The sequence below is a fragment of the Myiozetetes cayanensis genome, unplaced genomic scaffold (assembly GCF_022539395.1).
Source record: "Myiozetetes cayanensis isolate MyiCay16 unplaced genomic scaffold, myiCay2020 scf7, whole genome shotgun sequence".
NCBI lineage: Eukaryota > Metazoa > Chordata > Aves > Passeriformes > Tyrannidae > Myiozetetes > Myiozetetes cayanensis.
Window position 1 is genome coordinate 6,340,563 of NW_026087964.1, and position 16,036 is coordinate 6,356,598.

Consider the following 16,036-nt stretch of genomic DNA (forward strand, 5'->3'; position numbering starts at 1 on the left):
CTGGGAAGATGCATGAGGGGAAGGCATGGAATAATAATGCAAGGAGATAAGGCATGGATTAATAATGAAGAGAAAGCCCAGGGCACCACTACAGAAATAGTAATGGTGGGTTGGATTTTTATTAGATTTAGAATTATTCCAAAATAATTCAAACAATGCTAGAGTTACATGGAGAAAGAAGTTAGATAGTGGACTGTCACTTCCAGTGGTAAATGGTAGGGGAGATTGGAAGATGAAGAAATAAGTGAGCATGGCATTGTCAACCAAGTACTCACCTCTGATTCATTGCACTGAGATAGTGCCAATCTAGGGAATGGTGAACAGGAGATAACTGTGGCTTTGCAAAAAAAACAACTATAAGGTGTCATTTATGCAGGTGACAGATGCGAGCAATAATAGCAAGGTTATTCTGATTTGCCATCTTTCTTTATAGGTTTAGGATAATAATAAACATTTTGGCTAATACAGAATAAAGCATAAATGAAGAAGGAAGCACTGTTTGCATGGAGGTTATGGGTTAGTCATTTACATTTGACACCTTGGCAAATGCGGGCTAAAGAGGAGATAATGAGCTATACCGGCTGCAAGCTTAGAGCAAGGATTAACTCTGGAAGGGTTGAGTGAAAAGGCAAATCCCAAGGAAGAGACAAAAATTTCTTGAGAAAGAGTCTATACTATTTCCAGATAGGAGTAGGTTTGAGATGAACAGAGGACTTCTTTATTTTCACAAAGAAACGTATTTTCTAGATATTGGTGGGCAATAGGTTTTCTTTGGTGCCCTCTGTGCTCCTAGAGTGGTACGTTTTTAGAATCCAAGTCTTTGTTGTAATCCTGGTATAAACTAATATGATTAATATCAGCAGCTGCTAATATGAAGCAGCTGCTCAGTCCTTATTCTTGTGATTGAGTGCCTGACTTGGCAGCAGTATTAGTTACTGGTGTGCTGGTTAATTCAAAGCCATAAGGATGTTTTTAATCCTATTTTTACTTTATTTGAGACGTGGCAGTGGTACCAGTTCATTATGTTTTATTCTCTTGCAGTGCAAGGGGACTGAAATCTCTTAATCCACACAATCTGTTTTCCTGTATAATTGTCAGTTAGGAAGATGGTTGAAGGAAAGATGTGGAAGACATGGTACAGCAGCTCACAGGCTTTCAGCTCATCCTTGGATTACTGTATTGTTTGTCTTTCCCATTGCCTGCTTTCTGCTCCCAGCCCACACTGGATGCTTTGGGGGCTCCAGAGAACACCCCACTCATTACTGTCTCTCTACAGTGCAACTGCTCATCTTCTGACCATCATTAATTACTATACAGTCTGTTTCTACTCCTGTCCAGAGACTAGTTTTAGCTCATACCCTAAACACATAAGGACCTATGGGTATAGGTACAGAATGAAAACTTTCATTACGAAATAGGCACTCAGATATCTTGAAAATCCTGTAAGATGGTTTGTGCAATAGGTTGTTTCACTGTTGAAGTAATATAGCTCTGGAATTTGCTTTTTGCTGCTCAAATTTCTTTCCCTTACCTCTTGACAACCTATTTCCTAAATACATTTTCTCCTTTCAGCTCTATTTGATTGCATTCATGACTCTGTAAATCATAACTATTGTAGTAGAATTGAAGATAATCAATAGAAAAATGAAATGGAAGAGACAGTCCTTTCTCTTATTTAGAGTATTACTTTTCCAAGCTGGCAGAAAATACTGGCAGAGTTTATAGATTTCTGGATTTAAACTTTTATATTAAAGAATTCAGTTTATTCAGAAGGTAGCTTTGTACATGAGCTTGTATAAGAAACATAAATCTCTTCAATTTTAGCTCTGTTGATCTAAGCATTTGCAAGTATGAAGGTACAGAGATACTTTGAAGAAGAAATATATTAAAAAATAAGTCTAGTTTCAGTAAATGAAGTATCCCATCCTTATGTTAGAATGCAACTGAAAGAGATTTTTTGTGCTATGTCAATCACTTTGTTTTCCCAGTCTTTAATCCATTCTTGTTTTACATGGTAAGTTTCTATTAGATTTAATTCATTACAAAAAGATGTCAATTTTTCCACCTTTCTGCCTAGTTTTTGGCTCAGACAGATTGTTTGTATGTGTCATAATTGGGCTACAGTTTCAGCAGAGATTCATTTCAGTGTTAGAGGTTTTACTGCTATTCAACAAATCAGAAAGTGACACAATTATTGGAATCAATTACTTGTTATAAATCAGTGCAATCCACTGTTGTATGAAATCATGAGCCCAAATAGAAACATTGAAATCCAGGCAAATATTATAAGTGTATGACTGAATGATACAGAAATATAGCCATATAGATTTATAGCTTCCCTTATACTTCACTTGTGGCATATCATCATTAATTTTCAAACTCTGAAAGCTACAGAGGGTGGTGTTATTCTCACTTTCACAGACAGGAGTGAAAGTGTGAAGCAATCTGCTTCAGGCCAGGAACAGTCCAGTCCTGAGGCTGCTGCCATGCAGTCCTCTGCCCCTAGTCATTGGACTTCACATTATTATAATTAGAGTAAAAAAAAAATGGCAACTGCTTTCTTCTGTGAAGTCTATGTCCAGCTGGGCACCTTCCCAAATATGTACAGAGATTTTCAGTGGCATAGGGAGATGCTGGAAGATAAACCAAATCTTCCTTTGAAAGCAGGGCTAAGTTAATGTAGATGTCTTTCAAAGCTCTCTGCGTGGTGTTTTAGTTTCATTTGGCACAGGAATATTTGCCTTATCGCTTTCAGAATACCTGGCAGGGTGTGTGTCTCTGTGTGTTTTGTTTCAGTGCATTATTTAAAGAAATGAGGTGCTTGCAAGAGCAATCTCTACGAATACTAGACTCCTTTCTGCCACACATTTATTGCCAGCCCAGGCTAGTGGTTAGCTGTGTGTGCAGTGGGGGAAGTGCAGCTCCCTGAAATCAAAGGCTTTCCCACCTTTCATCTCTGAGAGGATCTCACAGATACCCAGGAAAGGAGGTCAGGGAACTTCTTGGAAAATCAAGAAAAGATAGACCCTTCTGCAGGCATCTGATGTGTCCGAGCTCACACAGAAAGGAAACTTGAAATTACCTGTGTAAAGGATGCCTTGAAGAGCAACACATCCTGCAGTGCTGAGGCTGTGTAAGCAATAAACTTAGGTAGAGGCATAATATGTCATTGTTCATTACTTTTCATCTTGAGGAAATGACATAAAGCTGAGTCAGGGCAGGTTTAGGTTATATATCAGGAAAAGGTTTTTCATCGAGAAGTTGGTTGAGCAGTAGAACAGGCTTCCCAGGGAAGGAGTCACAGAACCAAGCCTGTCTGAGTTCAAGAAGTGTTTGGACAATGCTCTCAGGCACATGGTGGGATTCTTGAGTGTCCTTTGCAGGGCCAGGAGTTGGACTTGATGATCCTGCTGGGTCCCTTCCAACTCAGCGTATTCTGTGATTGTTAATAGATGAAACAGGCTTAGGTGAAAATATACATTTGTAGAAGTTTAAGGAAGACTTTAGAGAGATGTGAGTGCCCTGTCTTGCAAACCAATTGCTACCCAGTGAGTGCTGGAGTGCTCAGACCAGCACAGGCAACGTAGGGCTTAGGCTCAAAGCACTCCAGCCTTTGGAGCTTCCAGCTCTGGAGCTTCCTGAGGCACTGCAACAGGAGTGGTCATGTGCTCCAGGAAAGCTCTGGATGGAGGATGTTCTCCTAATTCCACCCATGTTTTGCTTTAGTTTATGATTTTCTAAGAACTCTTCCATTGGGGTAATTGATATTTTAGACACTGGAGAAGACCACTTGTAAGGGCATTTGTAAGCAGAGAGGGGATGTATGTCCTTTTCCTCTTCCCCCCTCTCCTTTCCTGTCTTCAGCTTATATAGAGCGATAAAAAAAAAAATTATTCTAATATTGTATTTAATAACAGGATTACAGGTTGGTCAGGGAGAAAACAAAGCATTTCTGAGTGAAAGGGTTACTTAAAACTTTGCTGTCCCAGAATTAGGACTATCAGGGGAAAAATGTATTTTTATTACCAGAATGAAACAGCTTATGTGTATCTGGAAGGAAAATACAATCAAAGCTGAAAAGCATCAGGAAAATTGCTGATGAGATGTTCTGGGGAAAAGAAAATCTGAAAGATACATTGTTTTCCACAGAAAGACTTCCAAAGCAAACTCCTAAAAGTACTTAGGTATGTAACTATAGAACTTGAAAAAAGATCTGGAGACAAAAAGTTTGTGAAATGTTTTCAGGCAGTTAGCATTTAGAACTGGTTGTATAACTGCTATTTCAAGTTGCTGTTAATTTTAAGGCCCAAACCTGCTTTTTATTGGAAAATTAAAAGGCAAAGACTTGGTGTGACATGCTGATAAAATATGCCACCCTAACACAATTGGAATGTTTTATGTGAACAATTGCAATATCTTGGATTTTAAAAATAAAACATGACAGGACATTATTCCTAGTTTTAAATTTTAATTTTTTTTTCCTAAAAGAAATGAAGAATAGTGATAGTGGCATAGGACTGTAGATTACCTTGAATCTGCATTTGCATCAAAACTTTCATAATATGAATGTTTAGGCCATTTCTACTCTTAACATAGTGATTGGCAGTAGCACAGGGAAGTGAATGAAGAAAAAACCCCCATATTATATCCTCCATTACTTTCTGCACATAAGAAAATAAATATGTTTCAGAATTATCAGACATTGTGGAACCTATACAGATTTGGGAATGAACAATTCCCAGTCAGAGCAACCCATTAAGACCTGCTGAAAGCAGACCACCTACACACCATTTCTGACAAAGAGGGAAAAAGAGATTTTTTTCAGTGCTGTAACAGCTAAAAAAAAAAAAAAAAAAAAAGAGAATTAGAGGAAAAAGATCTATATGACCTCAATAGTTGCAGAGATTTTTTTTTTTTTTTTAAAACTGTTTGTCCTGAATTATAGGTGATAAAATGTATTAGGTTTTGCATATACTTCTTATGGCCTTAGTTAGGTAATGAAGAACCCATTAATTAGAGCCATCGTGGGTTCCAGGATGTTACTGGAGGTTGCTGGAGTGGAGCACAGACCAATGGAAAGCCACTAATGAAACAACTGTGTTAACTCAGAAGCTTCTCCACGAGACATGAGATTAAGTCATGTTATGTCTGTGCCCAAAATACTCCTTATAAAACTAAAAAGAAATAAAAAACTGTTTGAGAGATATTACTGTTCCTCTCAGCAAGTGCAAGATGTAATCTGACCTTCTTAGTTACAGAAAGAGAACGTGAGGAAGGGTTTAAAAAGGAGCCAAACTTTTCCAGTTAAAATATTCTGGCAGCTTTAGCAATGACTGGCAGACCTGATGAAACAGGGATACATTGAATTTTAAGACTGACAAGGATGAGCACAACTTTTAAACACTATCTGCAAGGTGTCCAAACTATTGGTATTGCAGAACATGGCCCTGGTTTTGCACTGAAACAGAATCTCTTGTTTCATCCTCATAAATGTAGTCAACGCTAAATTGTTTCTGAATGCAATAAGTAGGGTACAAATAAAAACAGCATTTTGCACATGCATGGAAAAATGAAAGAATTTAGCATACAGCATGATGGTGGTATTTTCATGACAATGTTTCAGGCAAGCAAAGCAGCACAACTTGCAAGTTGCCCAGAAAATAAATGGCAGGATTGCCAAGACATGGTTACTATTGCTAGTGGTACAAATGATAAACAAATTATTTTCTGTGAGCTCCTAGATTATGGTTGTTAAAATATAAGTTTGATTTAATGTTTTATTCATAGTAATTGGAATAAAGGGAATTTGGTTCAAGGGTGTGGTGTGGGATCTATGTCCAGCTGGGCACCTTCCCCTCCCAAATATGTACAGAGATTTTCAGTGGCATAGGGAGATGCTGGAAGATAAACCAAATCTTCCTTTGAAAGCAGGGCTAAGTTAATGTAGATGTCTTTCAAAGCTCTCTGCGTGGTGTTTTAGTTTCATTTGGCACAGGAATATTTGCCTTATGGCTTTCAGAATACCTGGCAGGGTGTGTGTCTCTGTGTATTGTTTCAGTGCATTATTTAATGAAATGAGATGCTTGCAAGAGCAATCTCTACGAATACTGGACTCCTTTCTGCCACACATTTATTGCCAGCCCAGGCTAGTGGTTAGCTGTGTGTGCAGTGGGGGAAGTGCAGCTCCCTGAAATCAAGGGCTTTCCCACCTTTCATCTCTGAGAGGATCTCACAGATACCCAGGAAAGGAGGTCAGGGAACTTCTTGGGGAATCAAGAAAAGATAGACCCTTCTGCAGGCATCTGATGAGTCCGAGCTCACACAGAAAGGAAACTTGAAATTACCTGTGTAAAGGATGCCTTGAAGAGCAACACATCCTGCAGTGCTGAGGCTGTGTAAGCAATAAACTTAGGCAGAGGCATAAAATGTCATTGTTCATTACTTTTCATCTTGAGGAAATGACATAAAGCTGAGTCAGGGCAGGTTTAGGTTATATATCAGGAAAAGGTTTTTCATCGAGAAGTTGGTTGAGCAGTAGAACAGGCTTCCCAGGGAAGGAGTCACAGAACCAAGCCTGTCTGAGTTCAAGAAGTGTTTGGACAATGCTCTCAGGCACATGGTGGGATTCTTGAGTGTCCTGTGCAGGGCCAGGAGTTGGACTTGATGATCCTGCTGGGTCCCTTCCAACTCAGCGTATTCTGTGATTGTTAATAGATGAAACAGGCTTAGGTGAAAATATACATTTGTAGAAGTTTAAGGAAGACTTTAGAGAGATGTGAGTGCCCTGTCTTGCAAACCAGTTGCTACCCAGTGAGTGCTGGAGTGCTCTCTCAGACCAGCACAGGCAACGTAGGGCTTAGGCTCAAAGCACTCCAGCCTTTGGAGCTTCCAGCTCTGGAGCTTCCTGAGGCACTGCAACAGGAGTGGTCATGTGCTCCAGGAAAGCTCTGGATGGAGGATGTTCTCCTAATTCCACCCATGTTTTGCTTTAGTTTATGATTTTCTAAGAACTCTTCCATGGGGGTAATTGATATTTTAGACACTGGAGAAGACCACTTGTAAAGGCATTTGTAAGCAGAGGGGGGATGTATGTCCTTTTCCTCTTCCCCCCTTTTCTTTCCTGTCTTCAGCTTATATAGAGCAATTAAAAAATAAATTATTCTAATATTATATTTAATAACAGCATTACAGGTTGATCAGGGAGAAAACAAAGCATTTCTGAGTGAAAGGGTTACTTAAAACTTTGCTGTCCCAGAATTAGGACTATCAGGGGAAAAAATGTATTTTTATTACCAGAATGAAACAGCTTATGTGTATCTGGAAGGAAAATACAATCAAAGCTGAAAAACATCAGGAAAATTGCTGATGAGATGTTCTGGGGAAAAGAAAATCTGAAAGATACATTGTTTTCCGCAGAAAGACTTTCAAAGCAAACTCCTAAAAGTATTCAGGTATGTAACTACAGAACTTGAAAAAAGATCTGGAGACAAAAAGTTTGTGAAATGTTTTCAGGCAGTTAGCATTTAGAACTGGTTGTATAACTGCTATTTCAGGTTGCTGTTAATTTTAAGGCCCAAACCTGCTTTTTATTGGAAAATTAAAAGGCAAAGACTTGGTGTGACATGCTGATAAAATATGCCACCCTAACACAATTGGAATGTTTTATGTGAACAATTGCAATATCTTGGATTTTAAAAATAAAACATGACAGGACATTATTCCTAGTTTTAAATTTTAAATTTTTTTTTTCCTAAAAGAAATGAAGAATAGTGATAGTGGCATAGGACTGTAGATTACCTTGGATCTGCATTTGCATCAAAACTTTCATAATATGAATGTTTAGGCCATTTCTACTCTTAACATAGTGATTGGCAGTAGCACAGGGAAGTGAATGAAGAAAAAAACCCATATTATATCCTCCATTACTTTCTGCACATAAGAAAATAAATATGTTTCAGAATTATCAGACATTGTGGAACCTATACAGATTTGGGAATGAACAATTCCCAGTCAGAGCAACCCATTAAGACCTGCTGAAAGCAGACCACCAACACACCATTTCTGACAAAGAGGGAAAAGGAGATTTTTTTCAGTGCTGTAACAGCTAAAAAAAAAAAAAAAAGAGAGAATTAGAGGAAAAAGATCTATATGACCTCAATAGTTGCAGAGATTTTTTTTTTTTTTTTAAACTGTTTGTCCTGAATTATAGGTGATAAAATGTATTAGGTTTTGCATATACTTCTTATGGCCTTAGTTACGTAATGAAGAACCCATTAATGAGAGCCATTGTGGGTTCCAGGATGTTACTGGAGGTTGCTGGAGTGGAGCACAGACCAATGGAAAGCCACTAATGAAACAACTGTGTTAACTCAGAAGTTTCTCCACGAGACATGAGATTAAATCATGTTATGTCTGTGCCCAAAATACTCCTTATAAAACTAAAAAGAAATAAAAAACTGTTTGAGAGATATTACTGTTCCTCTCAGCAAGTGCAAGATGTAATCTGACCTTCTTAGTTACAGAAAGAGAACGTGAGGAAGGGTTTAAAAAGGAGCCAAACTTTTCCAGTTAAAATATTCTGGCAGCTTTAGCAATGACTGGCAGACCTGATGAAACAGGGATACATTGAATTTTAAGACTGACAAGGATGAGCACAACTTTTAAACACTATCTGCAAGGTGTCCAAACTATTGGTATTGCAGAACATGGCCCTGGTTTTGCATTGAAACAGAATATCTTGTTTCATCCTCATAAATGTAGTCAACTCTAAATTGTTTCTGAATGCAATAAGTAGGGTACAAATAAAAACAGCATTTTGCACATGCATGGAAAAATGAAAGAATTTAGCATACAGCACGATGGTGGTATTTTCATGACACTGTTTCAGGCAAGCAAAGCAGCATAACTTGCAAGTTGCCCAGAAAATAAATGGCAGGATTGCCAAGACATGGTTACTATTGCTAGCGGTACAAATGATAAACAAATTATTTTCTGTGAGCTCCTAGATTATGGTTGTTAAAATATAAGTTTGATTTAATGTTTTATTCATAGTAATTGGAATAAAGGGAATTTGGTTCAAGGGTGTGGGTGGGACAAACTGTGGTCCCATCATCTCAAAAGTGTCTGCCAGGCCAAGCTAGAGAGTCAATTTTGCTAGGTGTTTGTATGTTAACCCACACTGAAGTTCTTGCACCAAACTTCTGGACCTCCAGCTCCCAAATTTATGCCATATGCTCGCTCGTGGTTTTGAGGTCTGTCACTACACTGATGACTTGGAGGAATAATTCACATCAGCAGTTCAGTGCTGCAATTCACTAGTTTAGTGCTGGTTATGGGCCCTGGTTCTTAACGTGTCACCTTATTCTGTCAGAATAAACAGATCCTTGGCAATAGCTGTCTACACTATGTAGTATGATGGATCATCCTCACACTGTGTTTTTCAACAGTCAGGCAATATCATGATGTTATATCTCTAGGTATGTTTGTAAGTTTAGAAGAAGATTCCACCAGTCTTGCAGATGTCAAGGATAAGTCACAGTGACATGGCTGGGATAAGAAACCCTCTGAAGGCTTGGTCACAATTAATCCTCTTTGTGCATTAGATGGTTTTCTGTTTCCTTTGGGATACTCTGAGCTGTTTTTTGAGGTGTAGGCTTTTTGCTCAGTGGAGCTATTTGTATACAAATGCATCCCCATATGTTTTTCAGCCTAATGCTGGTATGTGCTGTTGATGGATCTTGGCAGCTGAGTATATAGGTCATAGAATATGTGTTAGACCTATCTGAAGAAATAACCCACATGCAGGTGACAAAGAAATGGCTTTTGAATAAGAAACTAGTTAAATTTTTGCAAAGTAGAAATACTTGCATTATGTAGCTACATATATGTAGTATGCACAGGTATAGTATATATACATGGGTACACATGAGGCCATAATAAGTATTTTCAAAAATCAGGCCTTTTAATCACTTGCTGGCAGAGCAGGATTGTTTTCAGTACTTTTCAACATGTACATCTGTATTTGAGCTGGTTGCCTTAAGCATTCTGTACTGTCATTGGAGATTCGGTCAATGTGGACAGGAGTGTATGGGATCCACCACATCTTAAAAAGTCACCTCAAACAGGCTGGATCAATTTGGCACAAGCAATCCCTGTTTCTCTTAATTGACTGAAAAGGGAGTCTCCAGCGATGAGCTCAGTTGTGTCTAAAATTAGACCAGAGGAATCTCATCCATATTGCTGACTTTGCTGCAGATGGCTGACTGAAATCTTCCATACACGGTACAAATGTTAGGTCTAATTTTCTGCCGTTCCGCCTCTTGAGTAATTATTTGTGCATGTGTAAAACAAGGTTAACTTACTACTAGTTTTAAACAGAAGTTTTAACTGCTTGGGTTACTTCTTCTTTATTGAAAAAATCCTCATTTGATGGATTCAGTTCCTGTGCAAGGTGAAAGGCACTTTACAGAACTGGGCCTGCTGGCTCTCGTTTAGGACCTCACAGCTGTGAGGTAAGTACTGAACGTGCAGTTAGCGCCGATTCCTGACCAGTCTCTCTCTCTGCCAGTTCCGAGCCATCGGTGCTACGTTGGCAATGGCACAGAGTACAGAGGCACGGCCAAGACAACCATTTCTGGGCACAGCTGCTTGCCTTGGGATTCAGACCTGCTTTACCAAGAGCTTCACGTCGACAGCCTTGGGAAAGCAGTACAGCTTGGCTTGGGGCCGTTCCCTTACTGCAGGTGAGGAAAGTTCTTTTTTGCCCTGTATTTGTGCAGCAAGAGGTGGATTTGTTGTGGAAAGAAGAAGGGCCAGGAATCTCAAAGCAGGTGTTTTGCCTGTCTCAGAAAATCCAGATTGAATTTAGTGGCCTGACAAGAGGGACTGTACAGAAGACAAGACCTGGTAATAGGCTAAATCAATAGCTGGGTCTGCCAAGAGAAGCTCAGGCACAAAATAATGTTGGAAATACCAAGTCCTTTTTTTCTCCGGGGAATGTTTATTTTTTTCAAATGAGACCATGGTGCAAAACTGCTGAAACTGTTCATTGATGACTGTCCAAAAGGAGAAAGAAATGCACTAGCTAAATTGGAATGGTTAAATTTAATTTCTAATTCTTTGCTTGTGAAAGATATATCATACAGGAAAATATTTTCCAATGAGAAAAACTATTTGAAAATGAAAAATCAAAGCACTATATTGAAATAATATTGAGATGTGATGTTAAATTTATTTCTTGGATTTCTTACAAAGCAAAGATATTGCCAAATAAGATTTCTCAGTGTTACAATTTTGACTGAACCACATACTGATAAACTACATTTCTGTTGAGCTACACTGAAAATAGCTTGTGCTATATAGGTTTGTGCCTTCTCCTCAGTAACCTTATTTTCCCCTATTTCTGAGGTCTACATGAGGTCGATTTAGAGAGAATCTCTCTCATTCTGGAGATGAGCAAATGCTAAAACTGGCAAACTTCGGATGATTCTCCATAAATTACTGGTTGATGTATAAAGTTTTGTTTGTTAGCTTGTTTTCTGCTTGTTTTTTGTTTTTTTTTTCCCCACAGAAGTTGGACCAGTATTTCAGGAAAATCAGAATGTACTGCACTTCCTAATTTGTTTGATGATAAAAAGCACGCATGCATGCTGAAATAGCTCTTCTCTATCTAACACAAACTAACAATAAGCAATTCCTACTCCCACCTTTAAACCCTCCCAAATTGCTTTCCAGGACTTGGTCCTCATGCAAGCACTTCAGTATTTGATTTATGGTGTCCCAGCATAACATGGCAATTTATCTGGCACATATTTTATGCTTTGATAAAATCTGAACCCTTTGATTTACATCATTTATGCCCAATATTCACTTTCAGATTTGAAATGCAAAGAACAAAATGGTGTAGGAGCTGATGTGTTCATCTTCTGTAGAGCTGAGAAAAAAGCTTTTCACTTTTTTGTCAGCTTGTTACAATTTCTGGGGATATCTCTGCTGCACTATATAATCCTGCAGATATCTTCTTCAAATAGTCTAATTTAGAAACATTGTTGGCAGAGGATGACTCAACCTGTGTTGCTTCTTCAGCTCTAATCTTTTTCTGAAGAGCAGTCAGGTTGAAAAAGAAAAAAATTATTGAAGAACCTTACAATAACAGATAGTGCTTGTGATAAATACAACTGAAATTAGAATTACTGTTTATCTGGAGCCCTAAATTACCTTGTCTATTTTTCTTGGTCTAATAAAGATCTTTCTGGGTCTTCAAAGTCCCCCTATACTCTTGAAGGAGTACACTGGGCAAATTTCTGGTAACTTATAAGGCACTGATAAAGGCAATCAGGCTGTACCACAGAGAAATCCTAATGGAATCAAACCAAGACACCAAGGTAACAATGGACTAAACAGTTTCCTTTACTCCTTTTTTCCCCTTTCTTAGGAATACAATTTTTTTCTTGAGGTAGTCTTTCATTTCCTCAGAGTCTCCAGGGAATGTGAACCTCAGCTTTGCAAATTCATTTGTGCTAGCTATTCTTGTTATGGATTTTCTATGAATCTACCTGTGTTGGAATTTCCTCACTTGAAAAAATAACCTAAAAAAGGAATCTCTCCCATGGGATTTAGTTCTGAAAATAGCTGAGCTCATATCTGTTAAAGCACTTCAGTGTGGGCTGTAGTTAAACCCTGTGAACGTGCTCATGAATCCAAATACTTGTAGGCAAGTTTTACAGGTCTTTAGTCATGTGTCTGTATTTCAGGTCCTAGAGAACCTTAGGCTTGGTTAGCTTTAGGATGAAGAATTCCCCTTGTAGGGGTTAGCAGGTGCTTCAGCACTTTGTCAGATGGCTCAAAACCTGAGAGTCCTGTCAGTGCTCTGTATGGGGCAAGAGGAAAAAGCAGAAAACCTCTGGGAAGCTTGGAACAATGCAGTGGTTAATGCTTGTAATTCTCTCTCCCCCAAATTAATTAGAAATCCAGATGATGATGAGAAGCCATGGTGTTACATCATGAAAGACAACAGTTTGTCTTGGGAGTACTGTGACATTCCAACTTGTGGTATGTAAAGGCTTTCTTAAAATCCATGTTATGAATGAATGAAGACTTATTGATACTACAACAAGCTTTCACAGTATAATTGTGAATATTCTACTGTTCCCAGCAGTGTTTAATACTTTATTGTTTGCAGTAAATCAAATGACAACAGGCTTCTTTTGCATTTTTTTGAGTTGTGATAGAATCTGTGATTCTGGTCCTGAAATAGCAGTGGTGTCATACTACTGTTTTCAGTCACAGTAATGCCAATATCCCTGAATTTTCTGCTAGAACAGGCAAAGTGTCAGAAATGATTGATGCTTTGGTACAAATTGTCATCACTCTGGGAATTATGGGCCCAGAGAAGGGAATGGGCCTCTGTGAGCAATGAAAAATGCAATCTGCATGCTGAAGATGTATGAGACACAGTATTTAATTCCAAAACCGAAAGACTCTGCTCTTCCTCTCAAATAATATTTACCTGTTATAATGTTGAAGCCAAAATTTAGAACAGAGTTTTAATTTGAAAAGTTGGTTTATAATGTGTTGCTTTTATGGTTCTAAAGCATTTAATAGATGATATTAACACAAATGCCTTGGTCCTTGCTATCCCAATTTCAAAGCTCAGTCCAGAATCAGAAAATGAAGATGTGATGTATCATGCAATAACAGGAAGATTGTATTTGTATTGGTAAATGAAACAGTGTCTGGGAACGTTCATAAGTGCATTTAAATTACACTAGTACACGTGTAGCTGTGTTGGGAATAGGCATAGCTTCTGTCTTGCAAGTCTCCTGAGGAACTGAATAAAATTCAGTTTTATGTGAATGTTTCAGGAAAATGTTCATCCTGGAGAAGAGAAGGCTCCAGGAAGACCTTATAGAACCTTTCACTACCTAAAGGGGGCGACAAGAGAGCTGGAGAGGGACTTTTTACAAGGACCTGTAGTGACAGGACAAGGGGTAATGGCTTTAAACTGACAGAGGGTAGATTTATATTGAATATTAGGAGGAAATTCTTTACTGAGAGATTAGTGAGACACTAGAACATGTTGATCACAGAAACTGTGGATGCCCCATCCCTGGAAGTGTCCATGGCCAGTTTGGATGGGGCTTTTAGCAATTTGGTCTAGTGGAAGGTGTCGTTGCTCATGTCAGGAAGGTTGGAACGAGATGACTTTGAAGGTCCCTTTCAACTTGAACCATCTTGTGATTGCATAATTTAATGAATCTTTCTTTTAAAAACATCTCTAAAAGTTACAGTCCTCAGAAACCACAAGGATTTATAGTCTGATGCCATATCCCTTTCTATCTCAGCAAGCAGGGAAAGGAGGCCACCAGTTCCAGACAAGGTAGAGACTTACACAGTTACCAAAAGACCATGTGGGAGAAGACATAAAAAGAGAAATTTTGTGAGACCTAGGATCGTTGGGGGATCTTCATCTCTGCCTGGATCTCATCCCTGGACAGCAGCTATATATATTGGAGAGAGTTTCTGCGGTGGAAGCCTCGTTCAGACTTGCTGGGTTGTGTCAGCAGCACACTGCTTTGCTAACAGGTAAACTGGCCCCTTAATGTGACAGTGGGTCCTCACAACAAACCTGAACTGAAACAAGTAAGAAAGAAGATGAGATTATAAAAGGCCAATGTCTCAAAATGAATTTCTGGCAATTTGGATGCTGTTCATGAGCTGAAAAATAGCCTGGACTTCTATAATCTCATAAGCCCTTATCTTGTTTCTTAAGTAGTCTCAAAGAAGCTGAATGAACTGACTGAAGGAAAAAGGTAGCGTGAAGTAGGACATAGAATGGGAGTTTGCACGTTCAAGAGTCTGCAGAGAGGTAGAAGTATTTTGCTTCTTCTCAGTTACCTTTTCAAATGTTTATGCCTATTTTGAGATATAACAGAGGTGACTATGCTCATTGCTGTGTTTTGTTCAAAAAGGCTGAGGCAGCCAAGCAGTGATTTATTGGAGACAATAAATTACCGTTGGTTGACACAAATAGAGTGGGCTGAGCTTTACAAAAAGCCACAGGGAAGAACTAAACTTTTGAGTCTGATTTTCTTAAGAGATGGGTTTTTTTCTCCTGTGGGACAGGGGAGAAAATATTGACTATAGGATGTTCTTACCTTATTGTAAATACTTAATGTTCTACAAATGTTGAACACTTTCCCTGATTTCAATTTGATCACATTGAAGGGGAAAATATTACATTGTTTCATACCTATTGTTCCTTTGCATAGTAGAGAAGCCAAGAGAAACAGAAACCTTGTGCCAGAATACATACACTGATAGCTTGTAGAGCTAATAATACCACTGTGAATGCTGTACTGAAGCATTTGGAGCTTAAGCCACAATGCATTTGTTTTTCAAATGTTGTGAAATAGCTACTAACTTTGGCAGCTATTCAGGACATTTCCACCCACTTCCAGCTGCTGGTTTGGTACATACAGATTTTCCATAATTACTGCATTGTAATTTGCTCTCTTCTGTTTGTTTAGTACCTCTGGTAATCACAATTCCAACTGTTTTCCACTAGGCGACAATAGATACCTGTACAGCTCAATTATTTTTTTTTTCCTTTTGTGTAACCCTTCCTGTTGTATTTCTTTTCCTGAATCAGCCATTTGTAAATCATTGTAGAACCATTCAGTGCTTCTAAAATCTGTGCAAACTTCCACTCTGTCTTACAGGCCTAGAATTTGATTTGCAAGGAAGCTGGTTTACTACTGTAAAAACACTGAGAAAATCATGGCCTTACATATTGATCAAAGAACAATTTTATTGTCCTCTTGTATTCCAGTAATACAAAATAGACATTGCCTTTTCCTTTATTAACCTTAAGCATAGTTCTTGTTGAAGGTTTGCTGCTGGTTCTTTGCATTGCCATGAGCCAGAGTCTCTTAGAATCATAGAATAGAATCATAGAACCATAGAATTAACTGGGTGGGAAGAGACCTTCGAGATCACCAAGTCCAACCCTTGATCCAACCCCACTGTGATTACTCAG

At 38.5% G+C, this 16,036-nt stretch overlaps 1 protein-coding gene across 1 annotated transcript in view; it reads left to right on the top strand.

Annotated features, from left to right (window-relative positions):
- Nucleotides 1-16,036, top strand: part of HGFAC (HGF activator) — a 46,356-nt gene that overhangs the window by 21,512 nt on the left and 8,808 nt on the right. The window contains exons 8-10 of the mRNA XM_050338385.1: nt 10,568-10,742; nt 12,965-13,050; nt 14,343-14,583. Coding sequence (XP_050194342.1) covers nt 10,568-10,742; nt 12,965-13,050; nt 14,343-14,583 — 502 coding nt within the window. The remainder of the gene's footprint in view (nt 1-10,567; nt 10,743-12,964; nt 13,051-14,342; nt 14,584-16,036) is intronic.